At 42.1% G+C, this 24,545-nt stretch overlaps 1 protein-coding gene across 1 annotated transcript in view; it reads left to right on the top strand.

Annotated features, from left to right (window-relative positions):
* The window catches only part of roraa (RAR-related orphan receptor A, paralog a), a 222,705-nt gene that overhangs the window by 124,185 nt on the left and 73,975 nt on the right, over positions 1 to 24,545 (top strand). The window contains exon 2 of the mRNA XM_058075290.1: positions 20,300 to 20,329. Within this exon, the coding sequence (XP_057931273.1) occupies positions 20,300 to 20,329 (30 nt within the window). The remainder of the gene's footprint in view (positions 1 to 20,299; positions 20,330 to 24,545) is intronic.

A 24,545-nucleotide genomic window follows, 5' to 3' on the forward strand; every position in this document is an offset into this window, starting at 1 on the left:
CTTCAAGCAGGAAGAGGTGGGCTATCTTTTCGATTGTTGCCCTCCTCTAGGCAGCTGGAGGACCCCGCCGCGTACAGTCAGTTTAATTAGTTGATTACATTAAGTTAATATTTGGGGTCCGGAGATGCTTTTCTTCCCATCATTCAAACATGCCACTTAGGGGGATGCAGCTGCAACACAGAAACACACTTGAAAAAAAAAACAAATGGCCTATTAATTACCATAAATTTCTCACAGGGCTATTAATAACCAGTATATATTGGTATTCATTGGTTGGGCATTGATGCCAAACCCGACCAATATTCAATCCCTCCAAACATTTGTTCTCATTAGAAGGTCACAAATGAGGTGAAGCCCATCCCAGCTGAATTTTGGTGAGAGGTGGCGTAGACGCAGGATTGGTCAACTAACTATTCACAATCACCTATGGACATTTTTTGAGCCCCCCTCCCCATGTTTGATCACCTGTAATTGTATTAAGAGGAGATAACTAGCAAGTTCTTTTGCAACAGTTATAGCATTATCAATGTATGGCTTGTCTATTTCAAATAAGAATGATTAAATGAAATGTCCAACCCATCTCACCCATGCAGCTGAAGTAAATTTGAAATACAAGTCAATGGGTGACCGCCGTGGGGGTGAGTGGAGAGATGATGGTGGGCTTGGTGGGTTTTGGCTTTGCGATGCATCTGCAAGCTGGATGAAGCCCAAAAAGCTCCACAGAGCTGAGGTAACCAGGCAACCGTGTGACTCCAGGGGCTTGCAGGCCTTACTTACTTCAAAAAAACATTGGGTGGAAGTACTGTTGAGAATGACCTCTGACCTTTGTCTCTACGGTTTTCAACTACCCACCAAGGGGCTGGCTGTGCTCATTGGACAGTCACCTGCCTCAGCGTGGTGTAAATGCATGCAGCACCGTGTTCCATGTTTGTTTTTGCTTTGATGGTGGTGTCCCTGTCACTTTAAATAGTGTGTTTCCATGTCCCTTGCTCACTGTTTCTGTCTGCCTCTCCTCCCGTGCTGGAGCAGCCTGCTTATATAACTTCCCTTTTCTTGTGTCTGACATCCCAGAGCTCTTTGCAGTCAGCTGACAGCTTCCAAATATCTGGTGGTTATCAAACTGCTTCCTGTTTTTTTCTCATTATTTTATTTTCTTTCCTCTGGTTTTATTTCCCCCTTTTTTTCCTCCCTTCCTTTTGCCTCCTCTTCTATTGGTTGGACTCCACACCCCCAAGCCAGTTTCCACATATTAGCACCCGAGGCCAGTGGAGGCGGGCAGATACGCATTGCCTTGCCATGGCCCATGGATCCAGCAAGCCAGTGAAAAATGAGCTTTGGAGAGGCAATAAATTGCATCCAATTTAGAGATGAAGGCAGAAATAAATTTCTCTTTTCTGAAGTCTGAAGAAAAGAGGAAAAAAAAAGCCCCTAGATAATTTCTGTTCCATCTATTTCATGTGAACATTTCTTTGAAATTTCACAAACGTTTTATGTTGTTCATTTGAATGCATAAAATAATTATATTTCTCCGTGTTAGATTGCCTTTTAATGTTTCAGCAGGTTGTGAAAATAACCACCCTTTGCCGAGGTCCTTTTGCCACACGCTTGGGTTTGATTCAGAGGAGATGCTATGAAAAGATACTTTCATCAGATGTGAATTGACTGCACACCCCCCCACGTGACCACCGCCCCAACAACCTCAGACATTGTTTTCAACATTGCATTAGCCCAGTGGTTCTCAGTTATTTTCTGCCATGCCCCCCCCCGAGGGACAGAAATGTTTTTGTGCCCTCTCGTTTTGAAATACTATTGAGAAACTGATAATATCTATTTATTTATCTGTACTGTACAGACTGAACTCCTAACTGAAACCAGCGGAATGGAGAGCAGTGAAGCATACAAGCGTGTTTCTGCAGAGTGCGACAAATCCATACATGTAGGCAGGTCTGCGCTAATATTGAAAGTCCTTTCTACCTCTGCACCCCTCCGACAGTTCATCACAACCCCCTCCCCAAGGGGGCCCAACCTACAATTTGAGAAGCGCTGCATTAGCCTATATGAACACATCCTCAACTTCACACTGGAAGAAAAATAATTGGATAAAGTGTTCTTCAAAGTGAGGGAAGAGATTTTATTTACATCAAATATCTATTTTTTATTTAATACAGAATACGTAGTTCACTAGTACTCCTTTTCCACTGTGACTGGTTTGGACACTGGTTTTGAATACTGGGATGCATCAAGTGGCAAAATAGCCACAGCGGCCTTCTGAACAAATAAATAACTTAATAACAATAAAATTCAGGCATTAAAGAAGGACAACAGAGACCAAACGAAAGACCTAGGCAGAGGAGAGTAATGCCTTATTTTGAGGAGCTCAACTAAGCTATGGTGGGCTCTTCTTCAGCAGATATCTACCGATGTGTGCCAGACTGATAGCATGTTAAGCCCCCTCTTGCTCAAGCTTGACAAAGTCACCTATAATTATGACACCCACATGTGGGTGAATAGTGAACAGCTCATGCCATTTGGTCATTAGCTTTTTTTTCCCAAGCAAAGACCTGTGACCCACTCGAAACGGCGGTATTGTCTGGCTCCCTGCAGATCTATCCTCCACCTCCTCCCCTGGCCTACCTTTCATTCCTTTATGGCAGAACACCTTTGAAGACCCTAATGTGAAATCATTGCCACAGCATTTTTGATAGCATTCCTTAAAGGGGACCTTTCTACCTTTCTATAAATATAGTTAGAATGCTGTATTCTCATGTTGAACAATGCCAACATTTCAGATACTGAGGCGTGCACATTTAGAAGTGAACGCTCAGTTTCAAAAGGCGTGGTATAACTGCCCCTTCGTGATGTCACAGGGTCAGATTTCAGACCACTTTGGCAGGAAGCACAAATCAAAGGAAATACAGCTGGAATAGGTGCAGATTCTGGAAATTAAAAAAAAAAAATAATACGTGCAGGTTGTTGTGTGTAGCTGCTCTATAGGAGACCACAACTCAAAAAAAGGGTAAAAATTAGCACAATTCATCCCATTTTTAAAACAGTTAGACTCATAATGTGTATTAATAACATGAAAAGTCCTGCACATATTGTATGCTACCCGGAAAATGTATGCAAATAGAGGCAAAATGTTATTGTAATTTGTTTATGTTGACTGATAAAAAAAATGCTAACATGGGAGGACGCTGAGGTTCCCTTGTGAATGTGGTAGTTTTTTTGTTTTGTTTTTTTTTAACTCCACAAGATAGTATCAATGCATTTGAAGCATCACGAGCATCTAGAAACATTATCTATGTCTGCATGTGGCTTAAAATGGCAGTTGTACAACTTAGTCTTTGGTGTTATACTTCTGTACTGTTGTTTAAAATGATATAATTGTAATACAATAATTATTATTATTAAAACAGTGTAAAGCAAACAAGCAGCTTGCATCAACAATATAAATGGAATGGAGAGCCAAATGCTCAGGTGCAAATGTCCAATTAGTCTCAGAAGCTGAAACCCTGGCATCAACTCTTCCTTTCCTCCTTGTACAGGTAGAGAGAACGTGTGCCAGTGCTTTCTTGTGTATTAGCCAGCTTGCCAAAAGAACAATAAAAGAGACACAAGGGAAAGAGAAGAGGAGGGGTGAGCGGTACTCTCTGGAGAATTGCATTCCATTCTGTTATTTGCCTTTTTTTTTTTTTCTGACATGTTTCTTCTCGGTTAAAAGCCTACGTTTCCCAGCACCATTCCAACATGCTGACATCCCAACTGTGAGGCGTTGAAACTGACAAAAAAAAAAAAAAGCATTGTGGTGACTGTTGTTGTGCCAATGAACTCCAAAAGTACAACATGAGAGGGGTGATTTTGTGTACATTAGTGTGTTTGCTGACACTTCAGAATGTTGTTACTTAACACCGGATTCACTGTAGATGAGTAATTCACAAATAGGCACACATTCTTGTTAGTTGTGAGTCTTGACTGTTTATAGTGGATCACATGCTATATGGTTTTGTAGCAGTGAATCTATTATGCATGCAGTCACTCGCTTGCACAATCATTACATATACTTACACAAGCTAATGAGCCGATGGTTGTCTGGACTGGACTGCATCATATCGACAAAAGCATTGTTTGGTCTATAGCACTATAACAAGTATTACCACATACTACAGTATTAGTTGGCCCTGTACCCTAGAAACCGCACATGAATGATACAGGAAAATGCCAAAATGATACTGTGTCAAAGCCCAGGGCAGTGATACTGATAAAATACAGAGTTTAACCATGTCCAATATCAGCCCCCAGGTGTCCACTCAGAGCGCGCTGCTCTGGTATCGTGCCCGTGAAACAACCAATCAGGGAACAGCACACGAGTGCTTAGTGCCTAGTGCTTCTCCAGTCACCAAAAAACCCAAACTTGATTAATGGAACTTTAATTGTCAGACATTGATAAGATAAGACTGTTGATAAAATATTATTGTTGAAATATTTTTGCAATTGTTGTGTTTACACTGTTTAGATATAATACATGTAATAAGCTGAACATTTTCTGGAAACAAAATGGTCTTTTGATTAAATAGTACGTGATTATAAGCTCATGATTAAATAGTATGTGATAATAAGATCATCTCGTGCTGATACTGACACTTGGGGGCATGATACCTGGCCTGATACCAGACAAACCATATGATAACCTATAAGTAGTGGCATCAACTAGTAGGCAGACTTGTGGATCTATTGTACTACGTTCCATTCAGTTGTATACCAGTGACCAGCGAGGTTCAAATGTGAAGCTGAAATGTGCACAGCCGGATTTTGCACTGTGGTATTCAGTTAGCCTGTACAATAAGCTGACATAAACATATAGTGCTCTTGCTACAAGCTTGTGCTGTTTATTTAAGCAGGCAGTTAGCTAAGCTCAGCTGATTAATAAATAACCACGCCACCGTCTTGGATCAGTGCACCTCTAATGTGCTCAGACGCTCTGCCTTGTTCCTGTTGCGTCTGCATTCCGCTTGACTTGCAGAAGAAGGGGGCGGGGCCTCCCTGCTGTCTGTCAGCATGTCGTAAGAGGCGTCTCAGCATGTAGTCGTCAAATCTTACAGTGGTGTCAGCTCTGCTCGTACTGGTGGAATTTTCTGTCCGCATGGCAATTGGATGCCAGTTCTTTGTAGCTACCCCCTTTCACTGACACTCATATATAAATACCAATGCACCCGCCCCCACTTACACTTAAACCTTCACTTTTGTAAATTATGTAAGTGCAGGGTAAGCAACGAGCCCCCTACCCCTACCCCTGGCACGCCGAGCAGTGTCAAGAAAACCCAATGCATTTTTAAGTGGGGTTTCCAGAGCATCTCGGCTAGACGCGGTGAAGTCACGGGGGTTAGTGGGTTCGCCTAACAACTGTTCTCCAGTTTGGAGCTGACATCTCTAAATGTGTTGTCTGTGTATTGTGAAGCCATGCAGGAGAATTCACCCTCTGCCGCTCAGACTGCGGTTACTTGTACGGCCCGTCTCATGAAATAACAATAGTGCGGCGCTTTTAGGACCTCACACATGATGAGTACGCCAAATGATGCACACTGGCAAGAAGAATGGACTGTGTCTGCCTTGCACTTATTCAGCGGAGTGCCATTTTAAAAAAACACACACACACACATATTCCCTTTAATTGTGTCTTGCAAATATCTCACAAAAGAAGTGAGATTCATATATGGAGGTATTTTGGTTTTCATACACTCCAGCTTTTGGATTCAGGAGAATGATTATTGCCAAAAGTGTCTCAGGTTTTGTACAATTGCTGAGAAACAGTGCACGCAAAATCAAGTGTCCAAACAAAGCATCCACACATTAGTGACTCAGTTTCTGTGAATAATGGATAGTGGTTCTTTTAAACTTGGGACACTATAGACCAGCCTTTTTCAGCCTGAGAGCTACTTATGACATGACCGAGTCAAAAAGATCTACCACCTACTAAAAATGCAAAACACATTGAGAATTATTTTTATATGTACAGTATATGCTGGTGTACCTAGCATTACTGCATTAACCTATATTGCACAATGCAACTCTGTACATTACCTTACTCTGATGACTTGCACTGAATGGAATCAGCCAGGGATGCATAGTCTGGACAGCAGCTGGGATTTTAGCTCCTTCACCTTTCTCCTTCTCAGCTCGCTTTCGGAAAGAACGCAGTCTCATACTTTTTATGAACTGTCCGAAAATGGCCCTCCATATTTCCCTTCTTTGGTAAAGCAATTGTAGACTGATAGAAGAGGCAAACACACTTTGAAAATGACATTGTGAAAAGAAGTCCTCCTCCCACTCCGTATGGTAGGTCATCGACTTTTAACTTGGTTCAGCTTTTCCAATAATTTTTATCCCCTTTATTACTTGCTAGCTTGCTAGAGTTTTGCAGTACTTAGCACAGTTGTATGTGCATACGCAATGATGCATGTGTCAGAGAAAAGTCAGGAAGATGTCATTGTGAGGACGGATGATAGGCTGGCGGCAATTTTTTTTCAATGCCAAGCAATCTACCCACAATGCCTTTGCGATTGACCAGTCGATTGTGATCGACTTAATGGGCACCCCTGCTATAGACAGATTCTGTCCAGGGAATCCTTCAGTCATCTTATTGTGTGTATGTGTGTGTGTGTGTAGTTTATTTGTCCCTAGAACTCTGTTTTTTGTCCTAATAAGAACTGTGTGTTGTGTCTGTGCTTTTTTGCATATGGATGCAAAACAGTGGAAAGTACTATACAACCTTGACTAAGGTTCCTAGTAAACACAAGTTGCAGTGGGAATGGTTTAAGGGAGACACACTACACAAAGTGAGCCGAGCCAGTGTGTGTGTGATGATGATTGCACCTGCTAACGAAGTTGATGAGAAAGTACGCAGCTTCATCATTCACGCTTTAAAGGCACCTTTGTAACGGATTAATTTATCCATTTCATTCACCATTTACTGTATATGTATTTTGCATATATTGCATTTCTTCTGTTGTACTCACGCTATACCACAACAGGTGTCTCTCGATAAGCTTCTCTTATGTTTTTAGTTTCCCCTCACTTTCACCCGATTTGGCCTCACTGCCTTCCAAGCCGCCTGTTAACAGTTCATCTCTGTTCTTCTGCTGTCCTTCTGATGTTTCTCACAGTCTCTGTATGGCTCTAAAGTATGTTTGTCCCATCTACCAGGCAGAAATCAATAAGTGCTTTTCACAGAGCATTTTTGTGGCTTCTGAGGAATAATTAAAGAACACACAACCGTGATGATGTTGACACCAGTTACAGGAAGGTCTGCCCGACATATGTCAATAGTTGAGATGTTTACCTCTTTCTCTGTGGGTTTAGAATTAAGGTATTCTTATCTGTGTGCTTGCAGGTCAGTGTGTCACTGTGTCGTGATGTGTATGCATGTTGACAACCTTGGGGTGGTGGGGGTGTGGGGGAAGTAAACAATCAACTCTGTCTCATCTGAAAGCAAGAAGGATGTAACAGTTGTTAGTCATGTACTGTATAAGCAGTCTTGTTCAAATCATCCTGTAGAAGTAGAATATACCATAGACGCGAGCGGTCGGTGACTGAGCGCCATGCACAACTTTTTTTTATTTTTTTTCTTGCCATAATAGGTTGTTGTAATTGAATAAAACATGGAAGTGCTCTGAAGGGCCCATCGGGGGGAAATGGCAGTCGCTAAAGCATAGAAGCCAACTCAATAAAAAATAACACATGAATAAATAATGAGAAGCAAACGAAGTGTGCTGTGTGAGAGGAGCAAGGGAGTGATTTACTGTGAAACAATATCAGAAACAGCAGGCCAGTGGAGGGCAGTAATCATATTGGAAAAGGGGGGGCATGGATTGCTGTTGGCACCTTCTTCTACAAAAAAAAACGGACTCAAATGATATCAAATACCCAGAAAACATCTCCATATATAACCCTATATCTGAAACACTCACACACATTTACGCTTACTTGCAAGGCAGTGTGGCAGGGGGAGGGGAGGGGAGGGGGGGGGGGCACACTGTGAAATATCCTGAAGGTCCTTGGCAGTTTTAGAGAAAGGCCTGGGAGGTTAGGAAACATCAAATCAATGCATTGTAATGTGAATTGACTGCTGACTTTGATCATGTGCCTTGGGAGTGCTTTAGCTTCACTGGCTGGGTTAAGCAAATAGAGCACGGCCTGAAATGGAGAGAGATGGCAAGGCAAAGACAGGTTCGGATTGGGGTGAGACCGAAAAAAAAGGATGCCTGGCTATCATCAGAGAGTAATGGGCACATTAAAATTCAATGTCCACTTAGTAAATGCCATATTGTAGATGTTTTGCATGGTTAAATAGACTCCTGATTGCACACCGTGAATACATATACTGTATTCAGTGCATGATGAGGTGTGGGTCCTGTTTCCTAATATAATAAGCATAAGAGCTGTTGGCTTGGATTTCATTGAATAAGGGATTTCAGCCTCGTCTCAGCTGTTTCCCCTCCAAAATGTTGGGTCAGCTCTGCTTAGTGTCACACATTTTTAAAATCCAAGCTCTGAAGGTGCAAATACTCTTAAACCCTTATGCTATAATGGAGAGGCCACTTTAATCTCACCCTTTCTAACTGAGGGGGACTTTTTCACCATAACACTCTGACCCTTTGGTATCTGGATACGGAGCAGAGTGAGAGCGACATTCTTTTGCCGCTGTGTCTGAGCTGTAATTTCGGTATCCTCAGGAGGATGCCCCTCTTACGTAAGGCAAGTGTTTGTTGTGGTTGTCCCACCTCACATAACAACCTCAGCTGGAAGTGGGGGAGGATGGGAACTTGCACTTGTGAAAATGAAAATGAACAGAAAACTGTGTTCAGGTGGAACAGTGTTTATAAGAAATTGAACTGGACAAATTGTGTAAGACAAATGCATTCTACTTATGGACTTTAGAGGATATGGTATGTGTATTTTATTTATTCATTCAGTCATTTTCTATCGCTTATCCTCACAAGGGTTGCAGGGGTGCCAGAGCCTATCCCAGCTGTCTTCGGGCGAGAGGCTGGGTACACCCTGGACTGGTCACCAGCCAATCACAGGGCACATATAGACAAACAACCATTCACACTCACATTCATACCTATGGACAATTTGGAGTCGCTAATTAACCTAGCATGTTTTTGGAATGTGGGAGGAAACCGGAGTCCTCGGAGAAAACCCACGCATGCATGGGGAGAACATGCAAACTCCACACAGAGATGGCCGAGGGGGAATCAAACCTGCGTCTCCTAGCTGTGAGGCCAATTTTATTCATTTTTTTATTTATCATGTAATGTTTTCCAATCCAGGGCTGTCTCTCGCCCACAGTCAGCTGTGATAGGCTCCAGCATACCCCCAGGTCCCTAATGAGGACAATCGGCATAAAAAACGGAAAGATGGATATTATGTTGTGTTAGTTGTTTAGTTGTGTTAGTTGTCCATCCATTTTCTGTACCGCTTATCCTCACGAGGGTTGCATGCTGGAGCCTATCCCAGTTGGCTTTAGTTATTTTGTTATTTCTATCGTATGTATTGTGGATGTGCAGGAAACACTAAATTTTGCTACAGCAAAACTTTTATTCATTTGAATCATTTTAATTTTTACTTACAAAATCATTCTGAATTCTTCTGAGAACTGGATCAGTATGGGCAACAGCGTCTTATGGGCAAATCTATGATATAGTGTCTAACATAGTACATACTATAGTAGAGCCACGTTGTGTCATGAAGCAAAAGACACGAGGAGTAGTGAGTGATAGCGTCCAAGAAGAGACCTTGTTGCTATATGAAAAGAAGAATAGCACATGGACTGGTTGCTATTGGACTGCTAGGTGAATCTCCAACAACCTGACTGTTCAAAGGCTTTTTAGTGCTCTGGAGAACATGAAAGGCATGTTTAAAAATTTAAAAGCCCGATCTGTTCCAGCGCTATGGAGCGGCAGAGGGAAGCAGATTTTTACGTCGCCATAATTCCCCAGTTGCTTGCTTTGTAAATTAATTAAGATGTTTATGACAGCTGCTTGCACCTAATGGAATGCTTATAGACTATGCTATTAATTATTACTGCCAGCCACGACTACAGTCCGTCATATTGCTGACAATGTATGGCCACAGCCTCGGACCCCACTCCTGACTCAGTAGTTTACAGTTATTTTGCCATTTGAATTGTGTGGCCATAGACAACCACAATGTATCCCATCAGACATCCTGAGAATAGAGTCATACAGTCACAACATAGTCGTGAATTCAATGTACACTGATGGGATACAATATTCTTTCAAGGCAGGGTCTCATTTTGCCTTCCAAATAAATGTGCAGCTGTTTTTGTGTGTGTGTGTGTGTGTGTGTGTGAAAACAGTATAAGTGCATATCAGGCTCTGCATCTTTGTTCTGTGTGTTCTGTGTTCTTCCTCTTCTCTTGTCCACTTGTTATCACTGAACACTTTTACCATGAACTCTGCGTGACCCCTGAGCCTAGAGAAGTTCAGCTTCTGGTGTTAACTTGGTACCGAAAGCTCTAGAGTTGTTATTGTTTTCATTAAGAACGCATAGGAAGTTGAGAACCTATGAGTGTGTGAACGCTACTGCAACTAATTATAGTTCCTCTCTCATTTGACTTGAGCGCAAGTTGTTCTTCTGATGGTACGTAGCGACTGCCGTGCACAAACATATCATGTAAACAGTCAGCAATTTTCATGGAGTTCCAGTTTATAGTTAATAAGTGGGTTAAAATTAGTAATCAGTAAAATAATGAGCGGTAATGGTTAAATGAACCTTTTCACTACTCCCTAGAATATATGCATTTAAAAAATATAAGTATTTTTATTTTGCTTTTGTATTTCATAATATACAATTTCTAAACTGTATATTTATTATGTATATTTCATAGGATAACTTGAAAGTAATGCAGAGATACTGACTTGCTAGGCTATGAGTAATCTCTACTTTCCTTTATTCCATTGAGTTGCAATTGTAGGATGGGGACATCTCTATTGCACTGTTCTGAACTCTTGTTTCCATGCTCTGCTAACGTCTGACATCATCTTATTGTTCTTCAGATAGCAAACTGGTTGAGACAGAGCCAACAGCACCTCTGCTGGTTGCAGCCAAGTAGTGCATCCCATTGTGGCTCAATCGATTGAATTTTTTTAAGGGCCGATCAATTGATTATGCTCACCCTAGTACAGTGCTACTCAAATAGTGGGGTGGGGGCCCCCTTGGGGAAGGTCGGTGAACGGTCGGTGTGTGTGTGTGTGTGTGTGTGTGTGTGTGCAAATTGCCTCTTGAATATGCTTGTATGATTCAGAGCTCTCCATTTTATTGCATTTTCCTGGTTCCCCCTATGCCCTAGTGTATAATGTATTGATATTATTATTATATTAGAATATTTTGCTGTTTCATGTGACTGTGCACTTGAGAAACTACCATGTGTGTCTAAGTAGTTTGTGTGCTGGTCAAGACAAAGTAAATGTTATCAGTACTATTAAAGTACATAGTATGTTCGTCCTCTACAAAAGATGGCAAATATACAAACTCTACAGGATACCATCTTTACTGAGACATACAGTAACAATGTTTAGGGTTTATTAGGGGATATTTCATTCCAGATTGAAGGCCAGATTAGATTCCTGTGTTTATTGGTGCTGTGCTTTGCTGGAATGTAGCATTTTTCATTGTGGAGTCAAGTTACTTGTGTCGGCCTATATCCCAGCAGAAAGGAGGAATGGTGTCTGCGCTCTGCAGAGGTTTATCCCATGTTATCCTGCGATTACATTTAAATAGAGAATGCAGCAGGGAGGGGTGAGAAGGCAACAATCTGAAGCGTACGCTACCTGCACCATAATAGGAGATGTGTGAAATATGTATTCAGTCTTTCATCAAGCCCATTATCTGCTACTCATGGGTTATCCTTGTGTATAAAGTCCTCTGTTGTGTTAGCTTTGAAAAAGAAACGAGGGGGGGACAACTGTGATCTGTGTTCTATTAATCATAGTCCAGCTCTGTGGCTGTCGCCTTATCACACATGTGTGTAATTACAGAATATTTGTGCTTTAAGCATGACTCTGTTGCTTGGAAATGGAAAAGTGGCTCCACTGATGAACTCCTTGCTAATAGGACTACCTTTGATCTGCACGGAGCACGGAGGGCTCCGAGAACTCGCAGGTTTTAATTATGAAATACATGAAAAATAGATGCGGTGCTAAGTGCGGGCATGACTGCAACGCGTCGTGGCGTGCTTTCAAGCGTGCCTCGCCTTTTTCCTTCCTTTATGTCTTCCTGTGCTCCGAAAATACCTTAATAACCTCTGCCTCTCTTACTGGCTGTGTAGCAGCTGTAAAAGACAAGTCTGTGATATTAATTAGTCAATTGACAGACGTGTAATTCATCTCAGAGGAAGTTTTCATTACATGGGAAGCTTCATCGGGGCAGTTTGGCTTATTGGCAAGTGCTAAGACCAGACCTAATGGGGCTGTAGTTCCCTCCCATTCCAGCAATTAGAGCCAAGTCCTCATCAGCAGGGCCATGAGTCCACTGTTGTGGGAGATGGGCTCACTCACAGTGATCCTTCCCCACAGACCGATGTTCATTAGACAAGTGCCTGCATGCTCTGCACTCTGCTGGATGAGAGCTGAGGATGAGTGAGTGATGCTAATGAAAGGCTTCCAATATAATACAGAGTCAGCCATATTTATATACAGGTGATATTAGCTGACATGAGTTTGTCATGAAAAGTGCTGGTCTCCTTCCCCCTTCAGGTTGATTATACATGTTGACAGAGCAGCACGCCTCTGCTAACAGATTGTCACTAACTGTCGGCATACACATCAGATCACCTTCTCTAATCCCACTTTATGCTATCCTGGAGATGATATCAAATGCATGTGATAATGAAACGAATATGCCTATCATATATACATATGTGAATCATCCTTTGCATGCATGCGTCACAAAGACAATGACAACAAGTGAGATTCTATTCATTTAACCACAACATAGTCCAGATATTTAAATTCCTCTTAATAGGTTAGCCCAAGGGGGCACATCCCTACTGACCGATATTAAAACCTATTATTATAAAATGAGCATAACTGCGGTTTAAGCCCCAAGAGCTGTATAAATGTATTCTCTGTTTAGAGTTGGACCTATGTAAGGATAAGATAATAAACGGTAATGTGAATAGAAATGCACAAGTGTCTCTAGGGGGGATGTCTTCTAGAGAAGCAAAGCGACCTCTAACCCTTCTTGTAATAATGGGATTTGTGGTTAGAAAATGCAAACAACACAGGTGTTTTGTGTGTGTGTGTGTGTGTGTGTGTGTGTGTGTAATGATGCCATGTGTTTACATAAATGAATGTTAGCCATTGTGTACAAAAGGGATGTGCATAATTCATTATTTAGATAATTGCTGAATTAATTGTGTCTTAAAACAACTGAGAGTGCATTATTTGTCTGAAACCAGTAGAAGTGATTTTCAGTCTAATCTACTTGTATTGATGTTGGGTTTTTGTGTTACAAAATAAGTCTCAAAAAGAAGAGCTATCTTATATTCAGGAGTTTAAACATTTACAAATGCGAACCAACAGATGGTGCTAAACAAACTCTCTTCAGCTGACTCAGAGCCTTTCTTCATGTCACTCACACATACCAGTGAGCTCCAGGTGTGATGCAGGGACCTGCTGGAAAATAAAGTTATGTTCACAGCGCAAGGTTGTGCAGGGTGGTGCACCCCATGGAGTGGTAATTTGGTCCATGAGAACAATTTGGTAATTTGGTAGAGTGGACTGCGCCGGGAAGGGCAACTGCAGCCCAATTCAATTCAATTGAGTTTTAGTTATATAGCACCAAAAACAAGAATTCAGAACATTCCCCCATTATAATAATTAATAATGTCATTATAAAATGACATTTAGCAAAATGTCCATCCCGATTGTGTTGCTTACAGAAGTATATAACCAATACAGTACAGTAGACTGGTGTGGAGCGAATGACGATTGTCAGGGTGGTCTGCTGAATGCGGGTTGTCTTTATTTACAGTTCAGCCTGTAAAGCTATTAGGTTTCATGCTTGGTTGAGATTGGATCCCAGAGAGATTACCACAGGGTTGAGAATCACCTGTGAGGACAGTATACAGACAGGCCTGCCTGTTCACCTGGCCTGGCTTTGACCAATGCCCTTGGTCTTTCCTGCATCCGATAGGGCCTCCAGAAACCAGCTCGCTGCTCATGGGGGAATTGCTTTGTCATCTACTTTGAGCCGCGATCAGAGTGACCAATATCAGAGCAGTTCTCAAACCCTCATGCTGTGGCTGCTCACCTTTGCCACACAACAAAACAATTTGTTTGGGCATTACAAGCCTAAACCAATGTAAGTGAACATTTACAAGATAGGCACCGTCTTTGATGACCATTGCCTCCTAGGGTGTAAATATGTCATTAAGTAGGAATACCACAAATATTATAATACCCCAAGTGCATCTCAATGCATCAACTGCACCCAATCATAATGCTATAAGCAAAAAGCTCCAGTACCCCCGCGACCCTCGTGAGTATAAGCCGTGGAAAATGAATGAAGGAATGAACTTCCCAATTGCAGCATGTGAAGTCGTTGAGCCACTGCCACCGCTGTGTGTGACTGGCCAATCACAGAGCATAAAGAGTGACTACATAATGAGCATTTTCTTTAAACACAAATACGGATAATGATGAAATGTACTCAGTATCCAGCTCATTCCCAGTAACAATCAATTAATTGAGTTTTCCGATTCAGGAGTTGTTTATTGAAAAGTCTGATCACAGTGGTAACAAGTTGCATATTCAGAAAGACCATGGAGACTTTATAAGTGCAGAGATAAATATTTGTTGAACATTACTGATAGGATTCATTTTCTTTAGTTGAACCAAACACTATTGTGTTAAAGCTCTGTACCTTGCACCTTCTTGCTGTCATTTATTGGAGCTCCCACAAAGGTAAACGTGTGCAGCGGTGTCTTACCAATAACAATAGCACTTATCACACGTGCTCCCCGAGGTACAATTAAAATTCCGTCGGAGTCTTCAATCTGCCTTGCAGCCATGCCGGCTGTTTCTCGGCCCTTCTGGGCCACGTCAATTCCTCTGCTGCAATGTATAATTCACGAGCCACCAAACAGCGCTCAGGACTCACCTGGAGACTTGCACAGCCCAGCAATGCAGAACTGCACACAAGCATGGGTGACATGAGTACGGGGTATATGACATAATAACTTAACTCGGGAAGGACTTCTGCGGTGTCAGGGTCACCCTGATAACATTGCCTTCCCCACTGGGATGTCTTGACTTCTCAGTGGAAGTCATACATGCTTACATTTCCCATTACTTTCTTCTTTCTGAAAGACAATTGTGGTGCCCTCTAAAACTAATTTGGATGTATATCTTCTATTTGCAGACAATTCCATAGTGATGCATTGAAGTAACCTGTGGAGTCTCATAGTGGTTGCTTTTAGTTAAAACCAATTAGAAATGACCAGAAATAACAGCGCCTGGAGACAGAGAAGTCATTTTTCGCTTCAGCCCCCCCAGAGGGTTGGCCTCTCCATGGATTAAGTGTTTTAGTATATTAGGGGGCAGCTGATTAGAATCATTGCGCTTTTTTAATAATTACGTTTTGCACTTATAGTTTATAGCGGTGTAATAGTTAATAAGTGTGTCAGTGCAAAAGGGAGGATTGCTTAAATTACTCTGTGTAACGTGAACCTGGCCTTCACAAAAACTGATAAGTTAGAACGGTACAGAGGTTCTTGAATCCAGGCAAACATTTGGGGAGCTATTGCATCGCGCCACATACAACTCTACGGTTTCATAAATCACAACAAAACCTCAAGAATGAGAGCTACTTTTGGATCCATGATGTGTCTAATAGGAGAAACACATTCATTGTTTGTAATGATTTCTCCTCAGGTTTGTTAGTGAGACAGACTCAAACGTATCATCATTAACTACCTCAGGAGTTGCCCAAAATGAACATCAACAGCATCGTTAGTAAAGTAAAATAAAACTTGGTTCTCATGCCACTTGAGTAAGAAATTCTACAAAAAAATCTCACTATACATATGTGCAAACCTGAGTTATGGGGTTGAAAATTATATTAGTTTTCCTCTAACTTCAGCGTTTTAGTGTTCTTATAAAAGTCTACTTAATTCTAGTGGTAGCAGAGGCAGCCATTTTGATCATGTTATTGCCCAACTTCTCGGAAGAGCAAGTGTTTCAAAGGTCCATATTTTTGTTCTGAGGTTCTAGTATAGTTGTCTAGACCTTCGCCGGCTCTTCCGCTACACCTTGTCCGTCTCACCGCTTGTGTCCTTGTGTGCGTCGGCCGTGCAATAGCGGCATGTGGAGCAAGCAGCACAAAGTGAGCCTCCCTGTCTCCCCAGACTGAACAGTGAATGAGGATAAGTGAGGAGCACCAGTCAATGAATCAAGCAGCAGGAAGGCAGCAGCCAGGGGGTGTGGGGGGGACGAGCGCGACGTCCCCACGGGACGGCCTCGCATTAGGAACTTCCTCGTCTGTGTGTTTCTGGCACAGGTTAAATGGATCGCTCCCATTAGCGCGCTGAGAGGACAGCTCCATTATATGAAGGAGACTGTAACTTTGAATGTCACGGTGCAACAAGCTCAGAGCATGCCTCGTCTCCCAGGGAGGCAGGGTGACAATAACCATCCATGATAATCATTCCCTGTCAGGCTTTAAGGAACCTGAAATTATGACGTACAGCCCACCGTGCGCCTCAGAGTTCATTACAGGCCTGTCACTTTGAGTCGCCTGCCGTGGCACGCCGCTCCACAGACGGCTGTAGCGAGAGCCTGCACTCACTCTTCTCTTGTCTAAGTGGCATGTTTACAGGATGTGTGCCCCCCTCAACCCTCCTTCCAGATAGATGTGGTGGAGGTTAACCTCTAGTCACCTGCACAGTGCCTCTCTTCCGCCATAGCATGAGCAAAGTCTCATGAGACCGATGCAGGGGAAATGTGACTGATCAAAGGCCACAGTGTGACAAGTGGCCCTCCTCCCAGTGTGACACATGCTAATATACCAATAGGAATTCCATCAGTGGCGACATTGCAATCAGGGCAGGGAGGTGCGCTGTCGTTCTTTTCAAAATAATACAACATAGTCTCAATTTTGCCTTTCAGTAATTGGCTTATGAATTTTTCTTGTCCTTACCAGTATTCCCCTACTAGATGTTCAATATCAGACCCCCTACATAAATGGCTTGCCCCCCCCCCCCCCCCCCCCATCACCAAATCAACATTTTAGAAAAGTAAGCACAAAACAGCTTCACTCATCACTCATCTCTGTGGTCCTGCTTCTTCACACGCCAGATCACCCCTCATTCCCCACCTCTTAGTAACCATCCAATCACAAATGAGCCAACACGTTGCGCTGACTTTCAGGAAACAGAAAAAGTAACCCATTAGCAACTAAAAACAATGATTAATATAAAGTTGGTTCTTAAAATCTGTAAGATATATTTTTTTTTACTCCAGGACGATGAGGAGATTGCAACTATACCATCAAAGGTTCTCCTATTTGGTGATGTAGAGCAGGAATGCTGGTGGAAAACAAGCAAGATGCCTGATGCTGCATTTAATGTAACTGTTGGGAACTGTCGTGTCCCACGAGTAGGTGTACATCGTGCATGACGCGCATTGTGGTGCGCCTCTGATGCGCATTTAAAGGAAATGAGAGGCGTGCATTTAATTGGTTGAGATCACACTCGGCTGTGTTAAACCTTCTCACGCCTTCTCTCCTCCCTCTTTGCCACTTGCGCCGATGGGAGACATGGAGGCGTGGGTGCGCTGCGACTGTGCCTTGTTTACGAAATTAAAGCCCAATAGGTCAATAACTTTATTTATAATATTTTGGGGGTAGGTGACTCTTAGTAAAACACTTACATGTTTCCATCTGCGGAACCAGATGTACACAACCGATCATGTACGGATCATGTACAATATGGGTGCACCAATATGGGTGCATTCACAGCCTTATGGTAGTCAGATATTTTCAATTATTTTCAAAAATGCCTACTCTTTTACCTACTCAGATGTTAATAAAATAAAGTATTCCAGCTCTGCAAAGGGAGCCACAACAATAAGGCTAAAGAGCCACAGGTTGCCAACCCTGGCAACCCCATACGGTTGGTGGTCCACCATTTTAAAAATGTTTCATCCCAGCACAGTGTGCTAATCTCGTGTGCAAATACGACTTAAATTAATTTAGAAAATACCCACAGAGCAAGGTTATGCTCTGCCTGTAAGCAATATTTTTACTTGTCTGTTTGTCAGCCAAGGAGACTGTCACCTCCAGACTGACCTCTGAACCTGCCATCCAGTAGAGAAGACATGAGCTGGCAGCCATTGCCAATGTCAGCGCCCACAGCAATAGCTCCTTCTTTCTCACCGCCTGACTCATTCTTTGGCTTTGTGGCCCTTTCTCCTTGCCACCTCCAATCACATGAATGTGAATGACACCTAGGGGTGAAAGAAAGGCCCTTCAACCACCTGGTCTGCTTACCCTAACCTGCATAGCAATAGGAAGACCTTGTCTTGAAGAACATTCTGTATTTATCAGTGGGTGTTTTTTGCAATCAGGTGTTTTTTTCAACATATTTGTTGATGTTCATTCTATGTAGTGTATGGTTATATTTCTTGTGTGAATCAAACATTTTTTAATCTTTCCCAAGGATGATGCTGTAATCTATAAAATTATGTATTTATCATGTTCCTTATTGTTAATAGCATGAGAGGAGGCACATATGCAGAGCATGGAGATGATGTAATAGATGTTGGCTGTAATGGCAGTAGGTGAATTTGACAAGTAAATGTAGTTAATACTAACAAATGCTAATGTTGCATGATGATGACGTGTCCTATTGTCATACGAGTGTAAAATTCAGACGGGACATGTTCATCTTATGTAACTGTAGCAGTTGGAGACAACAGGAGGTTTTGGTCCCGAGCAGTGGGACAAGACTCCAGACTGCATGGCTCTTGGGTGTCTGCTTTTCTTTTTTCTGCTCAGTGGCGTCTCTATCGGTTATGTGTTACTCCGTGCTTGTCTATAGGAAGTTCAAGGCCTTATTTCTTTTCCCCATCATTGCACTTTGACTTGTTTCTCCCTCAAACGTGTCTGAAACATTGTTATCTTCGTCCAGATGCCTTTTTCAGCGAGTTATTGAATCATGTCAACTTGCTGTCCCCCGAGTTTCCCCCACGCAAGCTGTAGAAAAATTAACCATTGCTTCAGCATGACAAGTGGGATCTATTAGTGTGCTCTTGCCCTGCAAAGCATGAGCATCAAGTAGGCCACCGGGGGACTGAGGATGGCTGTGCGCTCGTCCGAATCCGGCTCTTGGGGCATTAGAGCGACGTTACGGAGTGGAGGAGCCCCCAGCATGTCGGTGGAGAACCAAAGTGGCTCATTGGGAGAGGCAACAAAATGCCGCATTTCGGCCTTGACTCCTCTTGGTCTGACAACTGGTCAGCTAGTCACTTATTTGATGAGAATACATAATTTATAACTTACTGTTATGCATATGACTGTTACTTCAAAATACATGCATTTGCTGCCTCATGGTAAAAGGCGGGGCGGCGTTCCAGCAAGGGTTCAAATGGGAAGATTCCACTCCAGTTTGATGGCAGAGACCCACATATTAAATATAAATAATAGACATATAATGCTGCAGTGAACATAGTCAGGTGGCACGGTGGTCTAGTGTTTAGCGTGCAGACCTCACAGCTAGGAGACCAGGGTTCAATTCCACCCTCGGCCATCTCTGTGTGGAGTTTGCATGTTCTCCCCATGCATGCGTGGGTTTTCTCCGGGTACTCCGGTTTCCTCCCACATTCCAAAAACATGCTAGGTTAATTGGCGACTCCAAATTGTCCATAGGTATGAATGTGAGTGTGATGGTTGTTTATCTATATGTGCCCTGTGATTGGCTGGTGACCGGTCCTGGGTGTACCCCGCCTCTCGCCCAGAGACAGCTGGGGTAGGCTCCAGCACCCCCGTGACCCTCGTGAGGAAAAGCGGTAGAAAATGAATGAATGAATGAACATAGTCAATCAAAACAAACGTGTATTTTTTCCATTGTCCATTGTCAACGAGAAAGTTATTAATTAAACAATATGTTTATTATTCATTTTACTCTGCACTGGTGTACAACTGTACTGCATCATACTGATATATTTTGACCTGTTGATAACATACCAACAACACTAACATATTTTCTTTCTCTTTGCAGGCATATCGGTGACGAAGAAGACACACACCTGTAAGTACAGCAACATTTCATGCATTTCCCTTACCATATGTAAATGTTTGATGTTCTTAGCATTCTCTGTGCGGGCTTGCAGCAATACTTTCCCATTTTTTAGCTTGTTGACTTTCTTGTTCCTGCACACAGTAAACCGCAATCCCAGAGAGGAAATTAAAAATCTTGTCTTGCTATGACTGCTTGCTAATCACGTACAGTCTCACTATCAGCTTTGCTCCATTGCCTTGGTTTCCATAGTGGGGTGCACATACCCCTAGGGTTACGCAGATTGCCGTAGGGGGTACATAAATAATTGTTAAAAGCGGCTTGACTACATTAGCACCAAACACTTATATTTACATAATGGGCTTCGACACCTCATATGAACAACCACAGCCGGAAGTACACTGCAGAAGAAAGGTGACAATGTGAAATTGTTCATTGCTCAGTGTCTGTTAGATGACCAAATAAGTGCAGCATTAACCCAGACTATGCCTGGTGATACTACGGAATGACTGGAAAATACGGTAAATTTGATGATGATGTTGTGCATTGAAGTGTTTAATTTAGAATATTTTTTGAAACATCATTTATATTGTGTGCTAAATAGTAGCTGGTCTTTTTTTTGTGGTGCTGTGACTAATTAGTCAGTCATTTGTTTGCTGACTGACTACACTGACTATGTTAGAAAGCGTCCAGTTTTGAACATGTAAGTCAATTTATGCTTTGTATCTTAGTTCAGCGGTCCTTGAACACACCATGTGTGAGGCAAATTGAGACTTATGTGTATGACTTTCTCCAATGCTGCACAGACAGACGTGTATTTTTTTTGTATTTCTCCTTTCACTTCATCCTTGTTCATAAATGTCAATGCTGTGTGTAAATGCACAGAGGTGAGGTTTAATAATGGTAGCTCTGTGCTGCTGTGCATTTTCACTGGGGGCGTAATCTCATACTATATGTGCTCATATGTCCAGTTGTCTCTGTAATAAGCCTTGTATTAAATTAATTTCCTTATTTATTTATGTATGCTATGTGCCTTTGTTTTCATAATAATTTATAATTATCATGTTTAGGGGTAATATTACTTATTTCCATGTTGTTGCAGACAGCAACACAGCAATAAAGTACAGCAAAAGACCATAAAGATGAGATAAAGATTCACCACTGAATGCCTTGCAAAGCTTGAATTAAGACAAGAATACATACAATTTGCATATGTTTTTATTAATGATGGGCTTTATTAAACCATTGGAACCCACGATAGACTGAACAAAATTTCAACTGTGAAGTGGAGAGGGACGGCTGTATTACATTCTGCGGGAGTACCTAATACAGTGGCCAGTAAGTGGTTGTGACACGTGAGCTGCAAGTCTTTTTTTTATTTTATTTTTTAAATGTTGTTTTGGAGCACAACGTCGATGGTACTCACGTTCTTCCTTGTCAAACCGCAGCTGCCTTTTCAATTTCAGGCCTGCATGGGAAGAATTGATGAACAGTCACACCTGTAGAAATCAATGTTTTCCAAGAGATTTGTTGGAAATGTTGACACGGGTGATGTTAAATTGAAAACGGCTTTTTTTTTTTTTTTTACGCTTGCGGTGTGTGTTAGTGTGAATGCCAGAAAGTGCACATGAAGGCTATCCCTTTGCGCTGATGAAACCCGCGGTGAGGGGAAGCCAGGGGGCTTTTCCATACAAGCGGTCCAAGTGTTTCAGATTGTGAGAGATTGTCGTGGAAAACTCCATGGCTCCTTTTTTACATCAGACGGAAGGGCAAAGGATTTGATCTTTTACACTTCTACCTTACACAAACTCAGTAAAAAAAGCATTATGTGTGAAGCCATTTTTGCAAATAGGTGTGTGCATATTTGTGTTGGGACCACTTCAAGGTGAAAGAGAAATATCTCAACCCTCCATCCACCACCCTGCTATCCTGTTTTAATTACTTCACTGCTAAGCACCTCTACACCGGAAGGAGGCTCAAATCAAAGAGCATGATTTAGGAGTCTTGGGTTCAAAGCCCTGGGCAGAAACTGGACTATTCTGTCTCATTTCACTCGGAAATATTCAAATCTTGTCCATGGGTGGAAATCAAAGTAGAGGCCGCTAACAAGTAGTTGATTGGTCTGCCTCGTAGATAGAAGCGGCTCATCAGAAGTGTGTGCACAAATGGAGTTGAAGGGACAGTTAGTGGTCAATGTGGAGGGATGTGACTGCTACCGGAGTAATAATGAGGAGCAAACGTGGTTGCCCTACATGCTTGTAATGCTTCCTGCACTGTTCTTCTCGGTCCAAGGAGGACCGCAGGGATGAGCCAAGGGTCTCTGCTATTTCAACTCACTCTGCCCCCTCTGAATGATCAAACTGCTGGAAGCTCTCCTCCATGCCAGTCCCTTCATCAATATAAATTACAAGGGCAGCTGTTCACTGGCAGCCTCCGTTCCTCGCCCGTTCTTCTCCACTTCCCCTTCCCACCCACCAGAGTAGACTCATCACTGAGCTATGACAAGATGAAGTATTGGAGATGATAACATATAGTAATGTGCCTATGGCATCCTCTCCTTAATGGGAATTATAATTGACTTATAGACAGATATTCAATCAAAGGAGTGACCCTAGTTAATTGGTTAGTGTGGTTAGTTAGTGTGCTAATTTACCTAGTCAGTCAGTAAGCCAAAGATAAAAAATGAGCAATTTAAGAAACAAACATGCTTGGTTACTTGCACAAACTGATAGGTAGGCATGTATGTAGTTAGGTAGTTAGTTGTTACATGTTTAAAAATTATGAAATCTATCAAGAAATACACTAAATAAGTGGAATCTGTTTATGTTGATTCCCCCCGGACCGGCTGACTAGCCATTGCGTGCTTGTTTACTTGTAACTTTCTCCAGAGACAAGGAGAGTGCATGATAATAAAGATTTTTTTTTAACCTTTAGCAGTTTGTTGACATGGTTTTTCTCAGTTTGTGCATAATTTTTATTTTGACACTTAAATTGTCATATTCTAGGAGTCGAGCACACCGCACTCACTAAATAAAAAAAAAAAAAAATCTTATATAGGCAACACTGGTTCATAAACAGCAGGTGTCCATGTTGTAACATGGGATATTTACTCAGAAAGACACTATAAACCTTGCAATCCAAACAAACTTACTTTTGAAAGCGTTTTGAGCCACCCAAACGTCTTTTAGGGCTCACTTCCAAATACGCAAACCGCATTATCTGAAACTTTGGCATCGTTTAACATGGAAATTCAACATGGAACATTCTAACTACATTTATAGGTCAGAAAGATGGAAAAAGCATAATAGGTCCCCTTTAAGATTTGTCATCCACTTTTGGTTCATGCTGCTTAGTGACAATTAAAAAGTTGAACATACGACAGCACATAAACAGACTGACTATGGCTCACAAAACATTGATGTCTACCTAATCAATCACATTTTAGCGATAATAGGAACATAGACCGGGAATTGATGGGTTGGTCGAGGTAGATGGGTTGTCAACATATTGTTGTTCATGTAACATTTTTGTAATCTTAGAATAGTTTATTGTGCATGCATGGGTTTCCTCCCACATTCCAAAAACATGCTAGGTTAATTGGCGACTCCAAATTGTCCATGGGTGTGCCTCTCGCCCAAAGACAGCTGGGATAGGCTCCAGCATGCCCGCGACCCTAGTGAGGGTAAGCGGTGAAGAAAATTGATCAAATAAATAATATATGGATGATAATAATTGTGTCATTGCGCAGATGCAGCTGGTTAGGCGGATCACAGATCTTATTTTTCTTTCTGATGGTGGACACCAGTCATATGTCACCTCCCCCCAAGGCAGGACAAAGCTGCTGTGAGATGAGTTTGGACCTGTTGCGAGAACTGTTATGCAGCAGCAGCAGCAGATCAGATGCAAAGACTGATCACGCTGCGATTACGATGACGTCTCAACTCTAATCTTACATCAGCTGCGTGAAGCTCTGTCTCCATTATAGCCACAAGGTGGCTCGTACACACCCAGATGTCACGTAGCCAGGATGCGCTGCTTCTAACCGGGCAGATCCTCTGATTACCTTTCATCTCACCGCCCTGCTCTCTCTTAGATGCAAGTTCTGCATGAATTAATGTTTTGTTTTGTTTTTTACATGGCTTTCATATTAATTTCATATTAGATTTCTACTCATCTGAATGCGTCTAACAATATTATAATCAGCAGCAAAATGAAACAACATCCTGGC

This window comes from Doryrhamphus excisus, chromosome 6 (assembly GCF_030265055.1).
Source record: "Doryrhamphus excisus isolate RoL2022-K1 chromosome 6, RoL_Dexc_1.0, whole genome shotgun sequence".
In the NCBI taxonomy this organism is placed as follows: Eukaryota; Metazoa; Chordata; class Actinopteri; order Syngnathiformes; family Syngnathidae; genus Doryrhamphus; species Doryrhamphus excisus.